This window comes from Diabrotica virgifera, chromosome 3 (genome assembly GCF_917563875.1).
Source record: "Diabrotica virgifera virgifera chromosome 3, PGI_DIABVI_V3a".
Lineage (NCBI taxonomy): Eukaryota > Metazoa > Arthropoda > Insecta > Coleoptera > Chrysomelidae > Diabrotica > Diabrotica virgifera.
In genome coordinates, this window is record NC_065445.1 from 89,670,681 (window position 1) to 89,693,236 (window position 22,556).

The 22,556-nt window shown below is 33.0% G+C and overlaps 1 protein-coding gene across 1 annotated transcript in view; it reads left to right on the plus strand.

Moving 5' to 3' along the window:
* The window catches only part of LOC114328157 (ubiquitin-conjugating enzyme E2 J1), a 52,104-nt gene that overhangs the window by 18,527 nt on the left and 11,021 nt on the right, over positions 1–22,556 (plus strand). Inside the window, exon 4 of the mRNA XM_028276939.2 lies at positions 7,826–8,016. Within this exon, the coding sequence (XP_028132740.1) occupies positions 7,826–8,016 (191 nt within the window). The remainder of the gene's footprint in view (positions 1–7,825; positions 8,017–22,556) is intronic.

Consider the following 22,556-nt stretch of genomic DNA (forward strand, 5'->3'; position numbering starts at 1 on the left):
TCAGTCAGATTTAGAAAATTGAAAATTTCGTGTATATAATAGTGTCGCGTGTAGGGGGGTGTATTTCTGCGCTACTGGCGAGAACTGCCGTTCTCTGGTAATTTCTTCGATATAAAACTAACAGCTTCGATAACCAATAAATCTAAAACTATTAATTTTATCAAAAAAATGTATATTGAACATTTTTTGCTCATAATTAATGTTTTTACCAGCATTTGCGGTCAAAGTATAATAAAAAATTTCCACCCTCGAGATGAGGTGGCAACCATCCCATGGTAAAAGCGTCTTTCAGCATCATATAGATTTTGATCCTTGGACTATCCACTACTTATTGTCAAATTTTCAAGCAAATCTATCCATTCTGTAAAAATTGCGAAGTGAAAAATTTCAGTTCCTGGACTAATTATACTTTTGGAGCTCTATAACTTCTGAACGGCTTACCTAATGTTAATCACTAAACATGAATTTGAAACGTATTGACAAGTAGTATCTGATGCATCCAAGATCGAGTATAATAACTGAACGTATTACAGGAATTATTGAGCTTGAAAAACCGTTTTTCCCATAAGAAATAGATTTGATCATACTTATGAAGCCTATAACTTAAAAATTCGAATTTTCCCAGATATAAGGTATACACCGTTGGACGCATCCTGAGTCCTTCTACAAACGCTCAGTTATTGGCGCAATTCGTAGGTTGAAATTTTGAGTAATTGTCGAAAAACCAAAATTTTCAAAGTTTAATTTTTAAGTTTTTGGCTATGATAAGCAGTGTGTATGTCTCAGCTTGATCGTGTAGGCCCCATTTGAAAGCTTAACTCAACCCTATTGATTTGGTGTATTTGCGGTTTTCCTGTCTTTCCTGAAACCTAAGATATATACACCCAAAAAATATGCTATTTTGTATCTACCTAGCCCTCTAGCTGGCTTACGGGTAGTCAGAAGTCTAAAATTAGACCGGTTCTGAATCGGCCCTCACACCCTCTTGAAACACAGAAAAAAATTCAGATCGGTGTAACTTTTCCACACACATACATACATACATACATACATATCCACAAACATTTTCCATTTTTTAAATAAAAATTGAGTCATATTTCTGAGCTCGATAACTTTTGAATGGTATAACCGATTTTCAAAATGAAACATGCGTTAGAAAGGTAATGATCTGTGCTATCAGAAGCCGCAAAGGTCGGGCTTAAATTTTTGAAATTTTTGGGAGTTTTGGGGACGAGAACGAAAAACAGGCTTTAAATGGGAAGGGCCGTAAAGTCCACACCCTTGGACCAAAATGGAGAGGTAACATATGGATGGACGAGTCTTTTCCTAAACTTTAAGATGGGATTTGGCCCAATTTTAAATTCAGTCAGGTTTAGAAAATCGAAAATTTCGTGTATATATAGTGTCGCATGTAGGGGTGTTGTGCGCCACTGGTGAGAACTGCCGTTCTCTGTGGATATTTCTCTTATGTACGTTGTAAATTAGAATACGCGTCTATAATTTGGTCTCCATTTTATAATTCACATGTTCAGTTGATTGAAAAGGTGCAGCGTAAATTTTTGAAATATTTATCATTTAAGATTAACGGCATATATCCAGAGAGAGGTATCAGAAATAGTGAGTTGTGTAATAGTTTGGATATGGTTTCATTAGAAATGAGGCGAAATTGTGCTTCACTAATATTTTTATTTAAATTGCTGCATAATTCAATTGACTGCCCCGATATTCTCAAACAAATAAATTTTAATGTACCTTCTTATCCTGTTAGAAATGTTTCCACGTTCAGAACTACACAAGCCAGAACAAACCTGATATTAAACTCCCCCATATTTGTTATGTGTGAAAATTATAATTGTTTGGTAAACTATTGTGATATATTCAACTGTAGTATGAGTCAACTCGTCAGAATGGCTAAGTCTCATTTGAATTCTTAATTCACTTGGTAATTATCTTTTCTTTTTTCTTTTATAGTTTATAGTTTATATGGATACCTGTTGGACAATAAAGCTATTATTTATTTATTTATTTATTTATCATCATTACATCATTACATCATTAAAGTACGTTCCTTCTATGGGCAGGATGCAGGAAACTAGGTGCCAGTTAGACTGATTTATTGATAAGTGTGTTCAAGGGCGCAAACAGAAATTGAGTTTGGGGGGAGCCCAAAATAATACAATAATATAAAAAGTTTATTGAACCACATTACATTACATAACATATTGTTTGTACCAAAGGAGGAATATTTAACAAAATTTTAGATTACCTGGAAAAAAGAGGCACAAAATAAAAAGGAGTTGAAGCAAAGGAGACCTATGTTCAGCAGTAAAAGTCTAAAGCTGGATTACGATTATTTTATTTAAATAACAAATTCAAGTCTCCTAGGTGATTCTTTTAAGATTTTTAGAATATCCTTAAAGTCCGCAGGAATCTCGCGATGTATATTAAGACTCGCTAGTCCATTCAGTCGAACTTCATTCGTTCGAGCTGCGAAGATAAGTTTTCAATCGACGTAACGTTGAAAACGAGCGCTCAGCAGTACTGGTGGCCACTGGTAAAGTAGAGAAAATTTTTAGCAGTGCAGATACATTCGGATACATGCTTTCATTACACTGATTCAGACAATCAATTGCAGTGTGAGGTATGTAAGATTGCAAAACTTGCATGCCACAGCTTAAGTTCACTTATAAGGATGTTGATATTGCACGAACTAATATCAGTAGCGTACATCGTGGTCAGTTTCTGCATTGCGATTTCTTGTTCTTTATCAACCTCGCGCTTTAGTGTCGTTGATTTAGCTAATTTTTGTTGATAATATTTGGGGAGAAGGCAAACGAAACTTGTCAATACTTCTTTATGTTTTATGAGGCGTTGTTTAATACTGCTTGATATACCCTCGGCAAAAGGTATGAAATTTACCCTCCGAAAATATTCTTCAGCATCAACACCTGGTACATTGTCTCGATGAACTTGCTTGCCAACTCTTCTTGGAATTTTAATCTCCGTTCCCAAAAAGTATGCTCTCTCACTAGCGGCTTTAAACAATTGTTGAAAAGATTCTTCTGCGTTTTCTCTTAATGACTGAATTTGATCAACTGCACATTCGGCATGAGCAATAGCAGATACTAGATCCGAGTCAACTGTTTGGAGTGCTTACTCAAAATTAATGTGAAACTCAGCAGCTTTTCGGACGTCGATAACGCGATCAAAATCTCAGACTGTCTTATGGCATTCACTAAAATATTCGCACGTGATGCCGAATCTCGTAATAAGTAATATTAACATAGTTAACAGGCGAATTTAAACAAAGTCGACGTTACAAATGGCTACTTAATTTTTAAAAAAATATGATAGAAAAATAGTCGAATCAAATAGGTATTACCAGAAAGCATTTTGTAAGTTATAAAATTTGTTTATTAAAAAGAAACTGTTGCTATAGGGGGGGGCTTGGGCCCCCTTGGCCCCTCCTTGGTTGCGCCCTTGAGTGTGTTGTATATATCTTCTGACGTTTTTTTAACTACGTATTCCAGTGCTAAATTAACTAGTGTTGATGCCTGTCGATGTTTTAAACCATATAATGGGTGTATTTGAAATGGATGTGTAACCTCGCGTTGTATCTGTACTTGAGCCACAAATATGGAGTTACTACGACAAATAAGGTAATAACTTTGAATGATGAAATGATTGTGAAAAGTAGGTTTTAAGTGTTTAACTCATTCTCTGCCTATCGAAGAATATGGAAATCAGCTACGAGCCATTTTGTTGAACGGCATTTGACTGAAGTAACCATATCATTCGCTGGCGCGTGAACGGCACCTGACTGAAGTAACCATATCACGCGCTGGCCCGTGATCGGCAGCGAATGGGTTAAGAGTGGTATTACAGGGTAATGGGGAAATACATGGAGATGCCTGCTGTAGAGTTGCTAGAGTGGGGTGGATTAAATTGAACGGGATGAGTGATGTGTTGTGTGCCAGAAAGATTCGAATGAAACTAAAGAGAAAATTCTGTAAAATTGTCATAAGACAGTTATAAATGTATGTGAATGAAATGAGAATGCTTATATGGATGAGTGTAGTATCAAGAAAAAGTAAAAGTATGGATATATTAAAATTATGGATATATTAGAAAAGACTCGGGAAGGCACTAATTGATGCCAAAATTAGGGAGCAATTGTTAAGATAAGGCATGTTCAAAGTCGTAGCTGACGGTAGGGTAGCTGGTCCCACATATTGAACAGGGAAAAATAATAATGATGGTTCGCGATTCAATACTTTTTTTGCAAATAGTATACTCTCCTTTGAAGTCGCGATTCATTACCTCTACCAATCCAACGATGAGTTGATATCTATTTTCAAGTGTAGAGGGGTGGACGGAAAATAAGTTTGTTGTCTTGGATACATATTAATAACTAATATCAATATAAACAACGAACTATATTAAAATTCTAAGTTCTCAAATTAGAAGATCATTTAATACAAGAATAGAGAAGCTGATGGAGGCAAACAGAGCAAACATTGAACATGTTTTATAAAATGTTTTAAGTTTTGTTCCTAATAAACATGCATGAAAATGTTTTTTCCTTAACAATTTTATGTATTACTTTATCTATTGTTCTGGTTTTATTGTTTGTTAAATTTAATTACAAACATAAAAAAGTAATTATACGGCTTTATTGACGTAATAAATACTATCACGTGACTAAAACCATTTAGCTGATAAATACATATATTATGAAAAGAATATAATTTTACAGTCTTATGTTCAACTTTTAATATCCAGAAAAATAATGAGTTTATCGTTACAAAGGTATAATTATATTCAGCCAAATGTGAAAATGTTAAACATTTAAAGCAAACTGTCATTAAAGACATAGGTATCAGGGGTGTGAAAATAGTTATATTGAAATTGCAAATACCTGTATCTCATAAAGGAACAATATGTATTTTGTCAAATAGACATCAATATTTTACAGTTAAAATATTTACACGCCCTGTATATATCTGTGTATGCATAACTAAAACTAGATGTTTGGTAAAGAATGGCCCATAGCTTAACCTTAAATCCCTGATCTTAAAATAGGCCGATTTAAGCTAACTTACCTTAGTACGAAAGTTGATAATAACCAAAATGGAAACGGAAATGGATTTTTGAAGAAGAGCTGCAGGAAGATCTAGAAGAGAAAGGATTACCAAAGAACGCATTAGAGAAATAATGGGAATCAAACGAACAACCACCGATGACTTATCGACAAAACATTTTATCTGGTTTGGACATATACAAAGAATGGATGAACAACGAATACCAAAGGAAATATAAAATGACAAGCAGAAGGAAAGAGAAAACGAGGTAGACCGAGAAAAAGTTAGAGCGAAGGAATAGACAAAGAGTTGAGAGAAAGAAACATAGAAGAGAAACAACCGGACAAAGTGGCGATTGGATGTCGGAAAACGGCGGAGAACGTTATAAACCGATATGTAGTAGTAGTAGTATTATAATTGAAGGGGTCAGAAGCAAAACCGCCTAAGTAGCAAAATACACATTTTGAGAAATAAAGCATCAAAGTTTTTGCTCCTTTAAAAATTCTGGACGTTCAAAATAAAAAATTTTAAAGTATTAAACAATTCAAAATAAGTATAAAATGTTAAAGATATTTCTGGCGGTGTTTTTGCGGCTTTGACTCATGCGGCAAATCATTATAAAATTGATGGTAAATGGGGGGTATGAAATCTAGCAGCTCTTGTAAATTTTCCCATTTTTGATACTTAATTTTTTTTATTTTGCTTGATCTCCAAAGTAAGATTATTCACCGGTCGTCCAATTGGTTTTTATTATACCGGGTGTCCAGTTATATTTTCCCCCATTTTAACTGCCTATAACTTCTAAACGGCTCAAGATAGAAATATGCGGTTTTCGCTGAAATATTTTATTTTAGTAAAAGTTTTGTCTGAATGGATTGAATTTTTTATATCGCTTTCAAATACGAAAAAAAAATGGCGGATTTTTGAAAAAAAAAACGTTGACTTTTTTTAATGGAACACCCAGTATATTTTTTTATAATTTCAAAGAATGGTCATTTACCTATCCAGCGATATAAAGCTTTTCAAAATCAGTTGTCAAATCACTGAGTTATTAATTTTTAAAATGAGAGGTGCAGCGTGGATATCACATACCTAAATAACATAACTAAGCAAAATGATATTATGTTAAGTGATTTCCACATTGCATCTCTCATTTTAAAAATTAATTGCTCAGTCATTTCACAACCGATTTTAAAAAATTTTATATCGCTGGATAGGTAAATGACCGTTTTTTTTCAAGTTACAAAAAAATATACTGGGTGTTCTAATAAAAAAAGTCAACAACTTTTTTTTTTCAAAAACCCGCCATTTTTTATTTAAAAGCGATATAGAAAATAGACATTTACCTAAAAACTTGAAAAAACGGTCATTTACCTAACCAGCGATATAAATTTTTTTAAAATCGGTTGTCAAATGACTGAGAAATTAATTTTTAAAATGAAAGATGCAATGTGAAAATCACATAACATAATATCAATTTGGTTAGTTATGTTATTTAGGTATGTGATATCCACGTTGCACCTCTCATTTTAAAAATTAATTACTCAGTGATTTGACAACCGATTTTGAAAAACTTTATATCGCTGGATAGGTGAATGACCTTTCTTTCAACTTACAAAAAAATATACTGGGTGTTCCAATAAAAAAAAGTCAACAACGTTTTTTTTAAATCCGCCATTTTTTTCGTATTTGAAAGCGATATAAAAAATTAAATCCATTCAGACAAAACTTTTACTAAAATAAAACATTTCAGCGAAAACCGCATATTTCTATCTTTAGCCGTTTAGAAGTTATAGGCAGTTAAAATGGGGGGAAATATAAGTGGACACCCGGTATTTAAACCACTTAATGTCGCTCCATTTGATCACATGATTTTCGCTATCCTTTTTGGATCTTTAATGAAATTATTTAAATTTGAAAGGGACACAAAATCTGTCATCTTAAGAACAACAATTTTTTTTTGAACATTTTTTTATTATTAAGTCACACCAGTGGTCAGGTACAAATATCTAAGGATTTTTATTTTTCAGCTTTTCTCTTAGAGCGAAACTCTGATCACACTCCATATAGGTGTGACCAGGTTCAAAAAATTTGTGGTCAATATTTTCAATATGTGTAGTGCGAACAATGTGCATGAATAATTTGCTTATATTTTTATTCATTCTGACCGCCGCATGAGTCACTTTAAGCAATCACATTTACTTGATCATTTCTTAACTAATAGATTCTTATTTTCTGTTTTTTTTCCAAAAATCATTATAACTTACCTGACTCAAAAACATGATCCAAATATTGTAATGACAAAATATATAATTTTTGCAAACAATAGTATCACTTAAAACACTGCTATTAATCTACTAGAGTAGTATAACCTACACTCCATAAACAAATCCAAACCTTGAGTGAAACCCAAACAACATAAGTAATTAAAATATATTTATTTCCAGTAGCTTGTCGCTTGTTTGGAAGTAAAACAGCCTAGGTGCACTAAGGCGATTTCTGCTCTTAACGGTTGGTGAATCTCATTTTGGTTATTTTTTCTATTCATCAAAAGATGGCGATAAAGTAGGGTTAGAGCGTAGTCGATTTTACTACCAAACAATATAAGATATTCAGAACGTGAAACAGCACTAAAGTCGTTTCCGTGAAAATTGCACTTAGGCGGCTTTACTTCTAACCCCTTCAATTACATTGTTCATATCAAATATTACACTCTAAATATTTTTGTACTTGTTATGTTACAGGCAGAAGAGGACGCGAATAAGAAAGAACCCCATAGCGAAAGTAAAAGAAGAGAAGAAAGTACATCGGGAGAGAGAGATGATAGTGAACTCAGGCAAAGAATTTCTACGCAAGTAAATGAATCTGTTGATGAAAGTATTTTAGCACCTGCGGCCGATCCTTTATTAGAAGATTCAATTCAAAGAAGTAATACGTAAGTTACATCTTGCTTTTGATGTATTTACTGACGAATCCATTTCACAATATGAGTATAATAGGTCTGGATCTCGCATAAGAAAAAAAGTTGATTAATAGCAAGCTAAAAATTTGTTAATAGCTTAACGGTGTCTAGTCGGACAAACTTTGATATTCGGGAACACTGGAACAGGGGAAGTTTTAATGGTGGAACAGGTTAAAAATTTCGAACGTCAGGCAACGAAAACGTCAGATGTATTTTGTCGGGACAGAACTTGCAATTGATTTGTTGCCCTTTCATTAAACTATCATGCAAAAATCAGACTGCTGTTTATCACCAACTGGGCATTTTAATGAGTGAAACACGAAGAACATGCCAAATGACAGGAATCATGTTGGTTAGTAATAGCAGTCTGATTTTTGCATGAGAGTTTAATGAAAGGGTAACAAATCAATTGGAAGTTCTGTCGGACAAAATACATCTGACGTTTTCGTAGTCTGACGTTCCAAATTTTTAACCTGTTCCACAATTAAAACTTCCCCTGTTCCAGTGTTCCAATTTATCAAAGTTTGTCCGACTAGACACCCTTAAGCTATTAACAAATTTTCAGCTTGATCTTAATCAACTTTTTTTGGTACGCGGGATCCAGACCTATAAATTAGAATAATAAATGTAAAATATGAAATAAAATTAATAAACTAAAAAAAAACCTATAACACACACCTGTAACTTATACAATAAATTTCTGTTATCTACAATCTATAAAATCATTATCATTACAGTGAGATAACATTTACAGTTTGATAATAACTAACGCCAAGTGGTATTAGATGATGCCGATCTGAATTTTTTTACAACTGAAAAGAAATCACTTAATTCTAAATCCTGACCCACTACTTTGTGCCGTGTAATTTGGGTTGCCTATATGAACTTGAATCGGCGAAATGGGCATATAAATAATAAAGTTTTGCTGTATTAACCACTTTAAAAATTCACATTGTAAGGCATGAATGAATCAAATATGTAGTATCTTTTTTGTAGATATTTAAAAATGCAACTGAAAAGTTATTACTATACAGAGTGATCTGTAGGTATAGTCGGTTCGGAAAACTCAGACACAACTGGCTAGTGATTTTAGTAAGTAATTTTGCCAATTTGATAAAATTGGCTAAAAAAAAATTACTAACTAGTTAATAATTACTAAAGAGTTATTAATTTGGCCAATGTTGGCAAAATTGGCCAAAAACAAAAAAATTACCTACTAAAATCACTAGCCAGTTGTGTCTGAGTTTAGCGAACCGACTATACCTGTAACTGTGGTTATGCTTGACTTAAATAAAACAATTAGATATAAAAAATCACAAATTTTAGTAAATTTGGGAAAGTATCATAAATACAAATACCGATGTTGAAACGTATTTAAATACCAAGTATTTAAATACTAAAAATGTACTTACCCAAGTTTTTGGGTAAATTTTTATCTTAATCATTCACGCTTTTTGTAAATTTCATATTTTTAACTTGGTATCAGAGCTAATGGGTCGTATTTCAAAATTTAAATACTTATTTGTAGGTATTTAAATAGGTATTTTAGACTTTAGAGCATTTAAATACCAAGTACTTATTTATAATTATAGAGTATTTAAATACTTGGCATTTAAATACTTACTCTAAAGTCCAAAGTTTTAAATACATACGTACAAAAAGTATTTAAGTTTTGAAATACTGCCCATCAGCTCTGATACCAAGTTAAAAATATAAAATGTGCAAAAAGAGTGGATGATTAGGAAAAAATTACCCAAAAACTTTCCCAAATTTAATAAAATTTGTGATTTTTTTTTATAAGATAGTAATAACTTTTCAGTTGCATTTTTAAATGGATCTACAAAAAAGGTACTACATATTTGATTCATTCATGCCTTACAATGTGAATTTTTAAAGTGGTTAGATTCTAATACAGCAAAACTTTATTATTTATATGCCCATTTCGCCGATTCAAGTTCATATAGGCAACCCATATTACACGGCACAAAGTAGTGGGTCAGGATTTAGACAGAATTAAAGAAATCAAGCTCCTGAAATTGCTTAGTCATTTTTCATTATAGTCTGGGAGGTAGTGTCAAATGTTTACGGTGATTTTTGCACGGATTCTATGAATTTATTTTGGTGGTTAGTACTTGTTTGATAACGAAAATGTCTGTCAGCTGGCGCGACTCACGGGCTTTTAGACAAGAAAAAGTAATTTATGAAAGTAGATGGAAAAATCCCTAGAACTTATATGCCAAATATTTATCTCCATGGCTGACATCCTGATATGGTCTAATCCTAGTCAGTCTAGTGCTAATATACGCCAGCTAAAATATTTGGAAATATCTAAATAAAATTAAATACCTGAAAAGAATTCAAGCTCCTGAAATTGCTTACTCACTTTTCATTAGTTTTCGTGGTAAAAATCTACGGACTTGAAACCAGAAAACTGTCTGGCGACTAGGAATTGCAAAATTTATTTTAGCAAATACTTCAAGGTATATTTCCAATATTTCGGATCATAGATCTCCCTCATAACTTCTCATCTGTTTCGATATTGTACCTGTTTTATATCGTCAGTCCAACGTGACGGTAGACGACCTCTGCTTCGGTAGGCATTATCTCTTGGTCTTCATTGTAGTATCGGCTTTGTCCATCTGTTATCTGTCATTCGAGCCACGTGACCTGCCAAGTTTCATTTCAGTGTTACCATTGATTAATAACTACACAGATAGATAGCTCACCTCGTGGTATCCAAAAGACGTATCGGCAACTAGATGGCGCTACTCGAAAACCGTATCGAGATTTCTCAGTCGCTGTCTGACTTGCGAGTAGTTAACAGTGGCGTCAGAGCCGAACTTACCCTATAGGTGTATTACCTTCTAAAAGCTTCGTATTGTGCTGTGATAAGTTAAAGCAGAATTTAAGACAACAACCACAGATTTAGAAACGTGTGCTGTTGCATGTGTATGTTACTGGTTATATTTACCATAAAATTATAAAGAATTTGAATTGGCGCACATAAATAAATATTCTTCAGAGATCATCAGATTTGTTTGTTACTAGTACTACAATAATGTTAGAAAAAGTTTCACGGGGCCTTTAATTTATTTAAAGTAGGTAATGCAGTTTTTGACAATATTGAAACCTATTTGGCTAAGCATATTTTATTAACTAAAAATTGGCTTGAAAACTGTAAAGTCCATAAAAGAAAAAATATAAAATTCTTGGTGAAAATCAAACTTTTAAAAACTTGTCAGTGGTATAACATTAATGAAAGCGAACAAAAAACAGAAAATTACTTTTTTGGATAAAAGTAAAGTTAAACAAACATGAATATAATACAATAAATAGTCAATTTAACAAGATCTGGAATTATGCATTTTTTGAGTTGTGTTACTTTTCTTCCGGGTGAGCGATTATTGAAAACTGTTTTATAAAGTTTAGGGAAAAATGCATTCTTGATAAAAACTTTCATATTTCAAAAAATTAAAATGAAAGAATTATATGTCCTCGGCTATTTATATTTTGGAAATTCCCTGTCATTTTATCGATATTATTCATTTAAACTTTGACAACTTGTGGTGTTTTGTCAAAGAAAAATATAATCCATTGTATTTGGTACACATCACTATCTGCTTTTAATATAATAACCTCTTTGAAGTAATTCCATCCGGTCCTCAGAAATTGTTAAATGAAATAATAATAATATCGTATGGCATTTTTGCCGGAGAGATCCTTTCGGATTGTTCCGGCGCCATTTACATCTAACCCTGTTTTAAGTATCTAGTGTCGATGTACACTAGCCCAGGGGGACCGACGGCTTAACGTGCTCTCCGAGGTACGGTGAAACGGCTCTTATCATTTTTAGGTATTAGATAAAATGAGTAATTCTAAGCAACTTTAGTTCTATAGAGTTTTTTTCACTAAGTCAAGATTTTTCGAGTAATTTGCAAGTGAACATTTTTCATCAAACAAAAAAACACCTTATTACACGGTTTTTCGCAAATAACTCAAAATGTAGGTAAGTATTTGAATAAATAAATATTCTTAACAAAAATGTACCTATCTTATAAAAGAAAGTGCAGAATGGTATACGTATGAAGTTTGTAGACCCAGTAGAAGCAGAGTTGTAGTTCAGGAAGAGTAGGTTCTTATTCGTCAAATTCCAAATGGAATATGTAAACGTGGAATAATTAAAAAATTAAGCACTTTTTGGAGAAAACTCAGTATCTTTTTTAAAGTGTTTAAAAAAAAGCTTTATTTTTGTTTTTTTTTTTTAAGTAACTAGCATCAAATAAGTAAGTTACGCTCAGAATAAAATGGTTCCTTTTTTTTTTGTAAAAAAAGATCGTAAAAATCACCCCTAATTAGCGTCGAAAATTAAATTAATCGTCGCCGCTTGATAAATTACTTTACTTATGTACTTAGTGTTTATATGATCTGTAAGTTTTGGAAAATTTTTAACAGCCATATTTTAACCTATTTTTGTCTTAAAAAAAAGAAAAAATATAAAATATTCAGAAAAGCAAAACCCCCTTTTATAGTCTAAAAAATGCTTTTTCAGAATTTCAAAAAATTGTTTTTTTACTTTAAAACCAATTTTTTCAAAAATAGGTGCTTTGAATTGATGGAACTTACAGATAATATAAAAAATACACAAGTTAAGTAAATTGTAAGGCCGTTTCGATTCATTTAATTTCGGATGCTAATTAGGTTTTCACGACTTTTGTACCAAAAATAAAAATAAGGGCCAAATATTTATTTTGACCATATCTTACTTACTTCGATGCTAGAAACAAAAATAAAGATAAACTTTTTTTAAACACTAAAAAAAGTTGTAGTTTTTCCCGAAAAGTTCTTCATTTTTTGGTTATTTCACGTTGAAATATTCGATTTGGAATTTGACGAATAAGGACCCACTTTTCATTACCTACTACTCTGTTTCTGCTGGATCTACAGACTTCATACGTATACCACTTTTTTACCTTTTTAAAAACTATAGGTATTTCTGCTACATATACCTTTTTTTTCGATTAAATACTTACATATTGAGTAATTTGCGAAAATCATATTTACTCGAAAATAACTCGAAAAGTATTGACTTATTGAAAAAACTCTATGGACCAAAAGTTGTTAGTATTAATCAGTTTATCCAATTCTGGACTTATCTTGAACGTATATTTTTTCACTCCCAAGAAGGAGTGATACTTAACCCCAATGCAAAAGCACACAGCGGCACAATATCACTTTTTTCTTTGATATTTTAGCTATGTGTATACCAAATTTCATGCCAATCCAATGGATTCTTTAAAATTCGGAGGTTTTGCAATATTTTACCTTAACTGAATGGGTTAGATCTGGAAAGAAATTCTGTATATCAATCAAATATTTTATTTCGCATTAGTTCTGAAAATTAATTTCTTTTACAAATTGCAAAAAATAATTTACATGTGAATTATCACTGCTAATTTTATTATGTATTTTCTATTTTGTTGTTTTTTGTAGTGTATTAATAATTAAATAATTTTTAGGAAACTTCTTCACTATTTTTATTAATCAATTTTTAGCGTTTTATCTGAAGTAAAATCGGAATTCCAAAATAGAGGTTACAAGCGCGTTAAAATTATTTGTGAAAATGCTGAATACTATCCTTATATCATTGTCTATTACGCCAGCCAAGCAACTCAAATTTATTTTTCAATCTTGGCAAAAATTTCAAGAAATGTCGCCACCGTCCAGTCAGGTAGTACTTAGACTTGAGGGGCAAAGAGGCGTAAGTGGGCGGAGTTTAACACTGAATTCGGTTTTACCTTAAGGTGAGGTATCTATGTGTAGTTAATAATCAATGGTGTTACTATTCTCTCTACAGCATCATCCACTCTTGTTCTTCGTCGTATCGTTTGACATCTTGTCTCGCAGTGAAACTCTCAAAGTCTCCATCGCCCTGTGAGTCACATGCATCTTTTGCACTGTTCTTGTCATGGTCAACGTTTCTTCTCCGTAAGTCAACACTGGCAAAACACACTAATTAAAGGTTTTTCTTTTAAAAATACATATTGGTATGTCGGACGATTTAAAAATGTGGTCAAACCTGCCGAAGGCTGATTAAGTCTTGAGATTTGCTAATGGTCATCGCAAATACTAATCCGGCAAGTATTTGAAGCCTTTTGAATGATGTTATAGTGTCCGATAGTGTTATAGGAAAAGAGTAATGTGGGACGTAGGAGTATTTCCTGGTTGCGAAATTTAAGGGAGTGGCATGGGTGCAGTTCAATACAGTTGTTCAGAGCTGCAGCCAACAAAGTTAAGATAGCTGTGATATTAGCCAACCTCCGATAGGAGACGGTACTGCAAGAAGAAGAAGGTGTTATAGGAATACGTCGCAATAGGACGACTTATCCTTTAAATCTTACAGTCAAAATAATTGCTTCAGTAACATTTCCGGTGATCCTTTTAATGGCCAAACGTGTGCCGTTGCATAGTTTGGGTAGGCTTAAGTTGTCTAGCCGAATAATCGGTGACCAATTTTTAACCGTAGATTGGTGGCATCCCTGGGCCTAGATTCCGTGCACTGTAGATTGTAGATATCTACATGTCGCTTTCTATCGATATTTGAATATCAAAATATTTGAATTTTTAGCTTTAATTGAATTATTTTCTAGTTTTGCTAGGTTATACTCTAATTGATAAACTAGAGCAAAACTAGAAAATAATTCAATTAAAGCTAAAAATTCATATATTTAGATATAGGCCAATCAAGTTAGGTTTTTACTAGACATAACGGAAAAGACGAGGTTTGACAGTTGAAATGTGTAGTATGAGATATTACAAAAAGACTACCATCTTGGGATTCATCAATTTTTTAGTGGAACATTTTTTAAATAAACAATTAAAACGTCAAACTTAGTTTTTTGCTCATAACTTAAAAACTTGTTTATTTAGAAATTTAACGTCCACAGGTAACTTTTTCAGAAGAAAAAGATACATCGAATGAGATACGCTAAATGAAAATCGGTTAATAAGCAAAAAAGTTATTGCAAAACGGATGACAAAATCACTGTTTTTGAATATTGTTAATAACAATTTTATTGTTTATTAAAATATGTTTTAATATACTTAAAATTGAGGGCATTATGGTGTTTGAATAGCTTGCAAAAAATGGTCCAGATCTGTTGAATAGTTTTCGCAAAATTGAATTTGTTTATAAAATTTTTTGAAAAACCAGCTAATTTCTGAGGCTGGTCCAGTTAATATGACTGAATGTATCTCAATAATCCGGAGCTCATTTCCTTCGTTAAGATGTATACTAACAACCTATTAAAAAAAAGTAAAAAAAATTACATATACGTACACAAAATTATTTGTTAATAAATAGCAGTTTTTAAGCTTATAAACAATTACAATAATTTCGTAGAAATTAGATCAAATTAAATGGCAATAAAAAATACGGAAAGCTGGTTAAAATACACAACTTTCAAAAAAAATTTTAGGTCCTACGACCCTTAAGGTCTGAGATGGCCGCTTTTTTTGAAAAAATCACTGTTACGTTAATTAACAACACTAAGAGCTGAAACTAACCAATCTTTTATAAGAAAAGTCAAAGTTTTTAACAAAGTTTCTAGCAAGAAAAAATGTTAAAAATTGTTTAAATAGGAGTATTATAAACAAAGTGTATCTTGCGTTCCGACTAAAGTAAAAAATAGCGGGCGTAGTCGACTGACTGAATAGTGGGCGCGGTTAGCGACCGGCAGTAACTCCTAAAATTACATTATACCGACCACAAAAATCAACTTTAAGGTGAATTACAAATTTTCGTCATTCCTTATGTTTTCGAGGTCTCTGAATCCGAATATGGAGTTTATTTTTTTCTAGAATTAGTGGAACATGTTCAAAAATCAAATTTTATGCAAAAATGCGATAAATCAATTTTGATGATTTTCAATTTTAACTCACTGTATTTCTGGTCAGTGTAAATATTTCCTTTTGAAAATTTTACTGTGTTATCTTTAAAGCACTTAGATAACAATGAGATTTGTCCAAAATTATTAAACACATTAAAAGAGAAGTTGTTAATTTTTAAACATTTTGGCGTCAGATTTCGTTAGTTTCATGTTTACTTAAAAAAGTTGAGTGACAAACTTTTTAGTTTATAATTTTAACTAACACAGAAATAAAATATAATTCATGAAGAAGTTCTCAAAAAAAAATTAATTTAAAATATGCAATAGGAAAAATGTTATATGACTTTATAGACGAGCGGCACACCCCAAAAAAAGCTTATTTCTCGAGATACTGATAAATTTTGGTCATACTTTATATTTTTGATGGTGCTGAAAACGAAAATTGGGGTTGTTTTGAATTCTACGTGGGGGAACATTATCAAAATCGCAACTTTACCCTAAAAATAAAAAAAATCACGTTTTTTTTGCGTTTAACTTGCTACAACTCTGTTCCATTGTAATATCTTTTTCTGAAATTTTTATAGTATATATTTGTCACCTTTCTGAAGACAATGGGACCTGCTTCAATATTTCCGTCTTGCTATAAAGAAAGTTATAAATTGTTTGAAGTAAAAGGTGTAGATTCTTAAATTGCAAAGTTTAATCGCAAAAGTTGAGTGACAAAATTTGAAATTTAGCTGTTTAATTAATTTTATGTTAAAATCTAGAGTACAAAGAACAAAATGTTTTATAGCAAAAAAGTGGTGTAACTTTTAATTTAAAGAAAAACGTGATTTCATTTTTTTTTATTTTTAGAGTAAAATTGCAATTTTGACAATGTTTCCCCATCTAAAATTCAAAATAAAACTCATTTTCGTTTTCAGCACCATCAAAAACATAAAGTAAGACCAAAATTAGCCATTCACCACACCGTGGTTGATATCTCGAGAAATGAGCGTATTTTTTGGGGGGGGAGTACCACTCGTCTATAAGGTCGCGTAACTTTTTTTCTGTTGCATATTTTGACTTGAAATTTTCCAGAAAACTTGTTCAGGACCTATGTTTTGTTGCTGCGTTGATTAAAATTATAAACTAAACAGTTTGTCACCCAACTTTAACGGGGTCGACGATAGGACTACACACGGATTCAAAATAGAGAAGAAAAATGGGTTCCATACCTACCAATCGGGTTCTACTGTACCAAGTTTACTATTTTTTTTATCTATGGTACCACATTAAAATAATAACGTTTATCTTATTTTCATTGCAAAATTATCCAAAACAAAGCAACTAATGGGATGTATAAACCTTTTTTGAAATGGCCTTTTTATTGTTATTTTTTAAATTTATTTATTTAAAATATAATTTTACTAAATAAATGTGCAACATAATAATATTCATAAAATTCAAGTTTCTACCCAAATATATAAATATAATACTAAGCTTCAAATCCTGTCAATGTTAAAAATGTGCTGCAACGGTCTAGCGCTAGCGAATGGTAGTCGGCGAATTTATTCTCATTCGGCTACGCCCATTATTTTTTTTTAATTTAGTCGCAACGCAAAATACTCTTTGTTTATAACACTACTGTTTAAACAATTTTTAACATTTTTTCTTGCTAAAACTTTTGTTAAAAACTTTGACTTTTCTTATAAAAGATTGGTTCATTTCAGATCGTAGTGTTGTTAATTAACGTAACAGTGATTTTTTAAAAAAAAAAGGGCTATCTCAGACGCCAAGGGTCGTACGACCTAAAATGTTTTTTTAGAAGTTGTGTATTTTAACCAGCTTTCCGTATTTTTTATTGCCATTTAATTTGATCTAATTTCTACGAAATTATTGTAATTGTTTATAAGCTTAAAAACTGCTATTTATTAACAAATAATTTTGTGTACCTACATGTAATTTTTTTTACTTTTTTTTTTCATAGGCTATTAGTATACATCTTAACGCAGGAAATGAGCTCCGGATTATTGAGATACATTCAGCCATATTAACTGGACCAGCCTCAGAACTTGACTCATTTTTCAAAAAATTTTATAAACAAATTCAATTTTGCCAAAACTATTTAACAGATCTGGACCATTTTTTGCACACCATTCAAACACCATAATTCCCTTAAGTTTAGGTATATTTAAATATATTTTAATAAACAATAAAATTGTTATTAACAATATTCAAAAACAGTGATTTTGTCGTCCGTTTTGCAATAACTTTTTTGTTTATTAACCGATTTTCATTTAGCATATCTCATTCGATGTATCTTTTTGTTCTAAAAAAGTTACCTGTGGACGTCAAATCTCTAAATAAACAAGTTTTTAAGTTATGAGCACGAAACTAAGTTTGACGTTTTGATTGTTTATTTGAAAATTGTTCCACTAAAAAATTGATGAATCCCAAGATGGTAGCCTTTTTGTAATATCTCATACTACACATTTCAACTGTCAAACCTCGTCTTTTCAATTATGTCGAAAAACGGCTTATTTTTTACTAACTTGATTGATTTAATATTCAAATATCGATAGAAAGCGACATGTAGATATCTACAGTGCACGGAATCTAGGCCCTGGTATGTCCAGAGAATTTAAAATGTTGTTGGATAATTTGCGGCTTCGTCTTCATTAGCAATACTGTCGATTGACTTTTTGTTTTGTTGATTTTTTTTATTTATTTTGTTACCTGATCACCAGGTAACAGTTTTAGTGACGTAAACCTAAAGGAGTAACTTATAACTATGTGTATATGACAATAACATTGTTGTTTTTAGTATTTTCTTTACAATTCCATCACATTTTCTCACCTTTAAACCTTCCTTCGACTTCTACAAATGTTTTCTGAAGCTGTTAAAAAAATATATAACAAAATAAAATGACGTTTATTAAACGTTAGTCAATGTTTACATATCGAAACCTTACTGGACAGACTGCGTGACTTGTCGCCAGAGGCGGCTCTAGCCCATGTAGCGCCCGTGTGCAGTCGATGCTCTGGCGCCCTTTGGTAGACGTGCAGTCAAAATGGAATAGTCGAATAGGTACCTACCTATTCCTAGTACTAGTACATAGGGTATTAGGTACACATATTGTAAACAAAAATGCAGATGTAAATAGTCCAATATTAAATGATGTCGGGAGCCAATAGGTATTCACGGCGTCAGAACAACCTACCCAAAAGAGCCCCCGTAGACTGCAGACTTTATATCGGCAGATAGTTTGCCTTCAAACTAATTTTTCGGCCAAATATCGGCCGACAGTTTAATCAGTGTGAGCTAACTAGGACTTGCGCACACACGACGATTGTTTATCTGTCGATAGTTCAATTCTCTCCTAGTTTTGGTATCCAATACTTGTGCCGTAGGAATATTTTTTAACATTTTGCAAGAAAATTGCATCGTCTAATTCACAATCGTTAATTGTAGAAACCTGCATGGCCCAATTAGCATGACTAGTTCATTGAAGGTGACTAAGATCATCCGATAAAATGCGAAAAACTTTTTTGGGTAATCAAGTAATTTAGATGGACGGGGTCGAGTTCGCTCCCAATGGTAAGAATTTTACCTGAACTAAAAAAGGTAGAGTCCGAATTGGCTCCCCATAGACAAAATTTATTTTACCTAAACATGTCGAAAATATCACTCAGCGTTGTCACTTCTTTCAAATTTTCTCTTTTTGTTAGAAACAGGTACCTTCCTAGAAATATCTATGGGAAAGGAGGAAGACCTAACCCTTCGGTCCTAACTTAACTTTCGGGTATTAGAGTGTAGAGCGCAAACCGGCCGATTTCAGGTAAGAGCGCAAAACGGTCGAGCGCATACCGGCCGACACCGATAATTTGTGTTAAAATTGCCACATATGCCAATGTTGAACTAAAACAAACTCTAAAAGTATTTGTCTAAAAGTATAATTTTCCTATTCGCGGTGTGCAAGTACTTGGAAGGGAAACGAGAAACGACCGTGCGCAAGTCGCGGAGAAATATTGCAACTATCTTAAATAATTCATATTGTCAATTGAAATTGTCAAATTGACGTATATTTCATACCTTTTGTCATTGAAGCAGAAAAATTATATATTGCTCCACAATATTGATATAATATGCAATTATTATATAAAGGTAAATTTAATTAATTGTATTTTGATTGCAGTATTTTGCAGTATAAATTGTATTTTATTTACTACATACAATTTTATACGTTTACATAACATAACCTGAATCTTATTTTTTCTTCTTATTATTTTTTTGGACTGTGGCCTTGACAATTATCCAGTAACCAGGACTAATATAATTGGCCAATATAATTAAAAGTGCGAATAAAAGTACAGAGCGTAGAAATAGGGATCGCTGTGCCGAACTTGCACGATCCCAATAAAAAGTCTATATCACTATGTAAATTTCCTAAGCAGTATAAATATTACACGATTTGGCAACAATGTCTAATGTTTCCGCGATTATATGAGAGCCTACCCGCATTCATGCGGGAGCCAATTCGTACCCTTCTATAATATACCTGAACGAAGCGGAGCGAACTCGACTTCACCCATTTAGATTACATTGTATAGAATTTTCCACTTAATAATCTGTCACTGAGAATTCATCATCAGCATCATCAACAGCTATTCCATCCATCGCCAGAAGAAAGCCTTCCTTAGGTGTATCCATTCATTTTAGTTTGTTGTTTTTTGCATCCATTCGTGACCAGCCATTCACTTGATGTCATCAGTCCACCTTGTTTGAGGTCTGCCTCTACTTATTTTGCTAGTCGTTGGTCGCCATTTAAGAATTTGCGTCGTCCAACGGTTGTTTTCCATTCTTCCTATGTGTCCGGCCAGTTCCATTTTAACATGACAATCTTCTGGATCACGTCTGTTACTTTTATCCGTCGCGTCGTCTTATTTCTTTCACTGTAAATTGGATGCACTCAATACTCTCGGAATCTCTTCTTGGATTTCCTCCTCCATTATATGAGAGGGATACTAACATTTCTGGATAATTTTTTCATTGTGAGACTACTAACTTCAACAGTCAAATAATAACTTTAGTACTAAATCGTTCGAGAATATTCGGTCGGCTGTTGATAGCGTGCGCCCTCTTCACCAACCCGACTGTTTAGTTGGCTCGGTATGCGTACCAACAGCCCATCCCGACTAAACTATCGGCCGATAAAAAGTCTGCAGTATGCGGGGCCCCGCTTACTGCAGTGTTTTATCCTTCCAGTGTTTTAATTTTTGAAGGTACGAAAAAGTGTCATTATTTTGCTTTAAAAGTTCGAAGCGTTCGTCAAATTTAGTAGTTGCGGTATCTAATAGGTAATAGTAAAAGTTTACTTTAAAATGTATTTCCGCGTCAGTTACTGATTCATCTTCTGCCTCCTATTTAAAAAAAATTCATATTTTATGTTGAAACAAAGTAAAGGACCCGCTCTTTGGTACTCCGCGCCCCTAACATCCCGGCGCCCGTGTGCACCGCACACCCTGCACAATAGGTAAAGCCGCCTCTGCGTTGTCGCACTAGGATTGCATAAGATTAGATATGTGAAAAGAAATAAGTGAAATGGATAAATCAGCCTGTGCCTTTGTTATATGAATTTAAAAATCTATTAAATATAATTTGTTATTTAAAGCTATCTCAGTGTCCCCTATCTACCCTAAAGGCACGTATCCTTTATGTTGGTGCTCCCTGCAACTGCTCCAGTCGATACGGCATGCGCTCCTTTACATATAAACCGCCACCGATTGGAGCACCGAGGTGGAGCGCGCACTATTGCACCGGGGGGAAGCGCCAACGTATCCACTATGTGAAGCAGTTGCAGGAGCGCAGAGCACAACATAGTGGATACGTGCCTTAATGTATGCACATTTCCGAGTCTATTACCGTTTATACAGGTTGTAACAAAAATACAGGTCATAAATTAAATCACATGTTCTGGGACCAAAAATAGTTCGATTGAACCTAACTTACCTTAGTACAAATGTGATCATAAAAAAAGTTGTAACCCCTTGAAGTTACAAAATAAAAATCGATTTGTTCCCATAAATTGAAAACTATTAGATATTGTTTATTGAAAATGGACATGTGGCATTCATATGGTAGAAACATCTTAAAAAAAATAAAAGTGAAATTTGTGCACCCCATAAAAATTTTATGGATGTTTTTTTTCCTTAAACCCCCCCCCCCCCCCAAATATTTGTGTACGTTCCAATTAAATTTTCCAGATTTAGCCATACGGCTCACACTCCCTCTAAAGGGAAAATTGACTCATCCCAGATACCTACGGTATCAAAAGGATTGAGCTCTGGTGGGACTCTTTCCGTGTTATCGAGCCCTAGGTGACTTAGTATGCAGGTATATCTCCCAAAAATTTTCGTACACATCTGGCCGTTGCGAGTAGTGGTCTTGTATGGCCGCTGCTGCATGGTCTTGTACAGTAAAGATGTTCATTTAGACCCAGCCTTTTTTTGCTTTCGAGGAGGTTCTTCGGAATGACTCCAGCAGTAGACATAATGGTATCGTCTGGGTACTTTGCATTCTCCATTGTCTTCGTATTTTAATTTACAGATCTCTGTACTTAACGATCTTTTCAGTAAATTTACTAC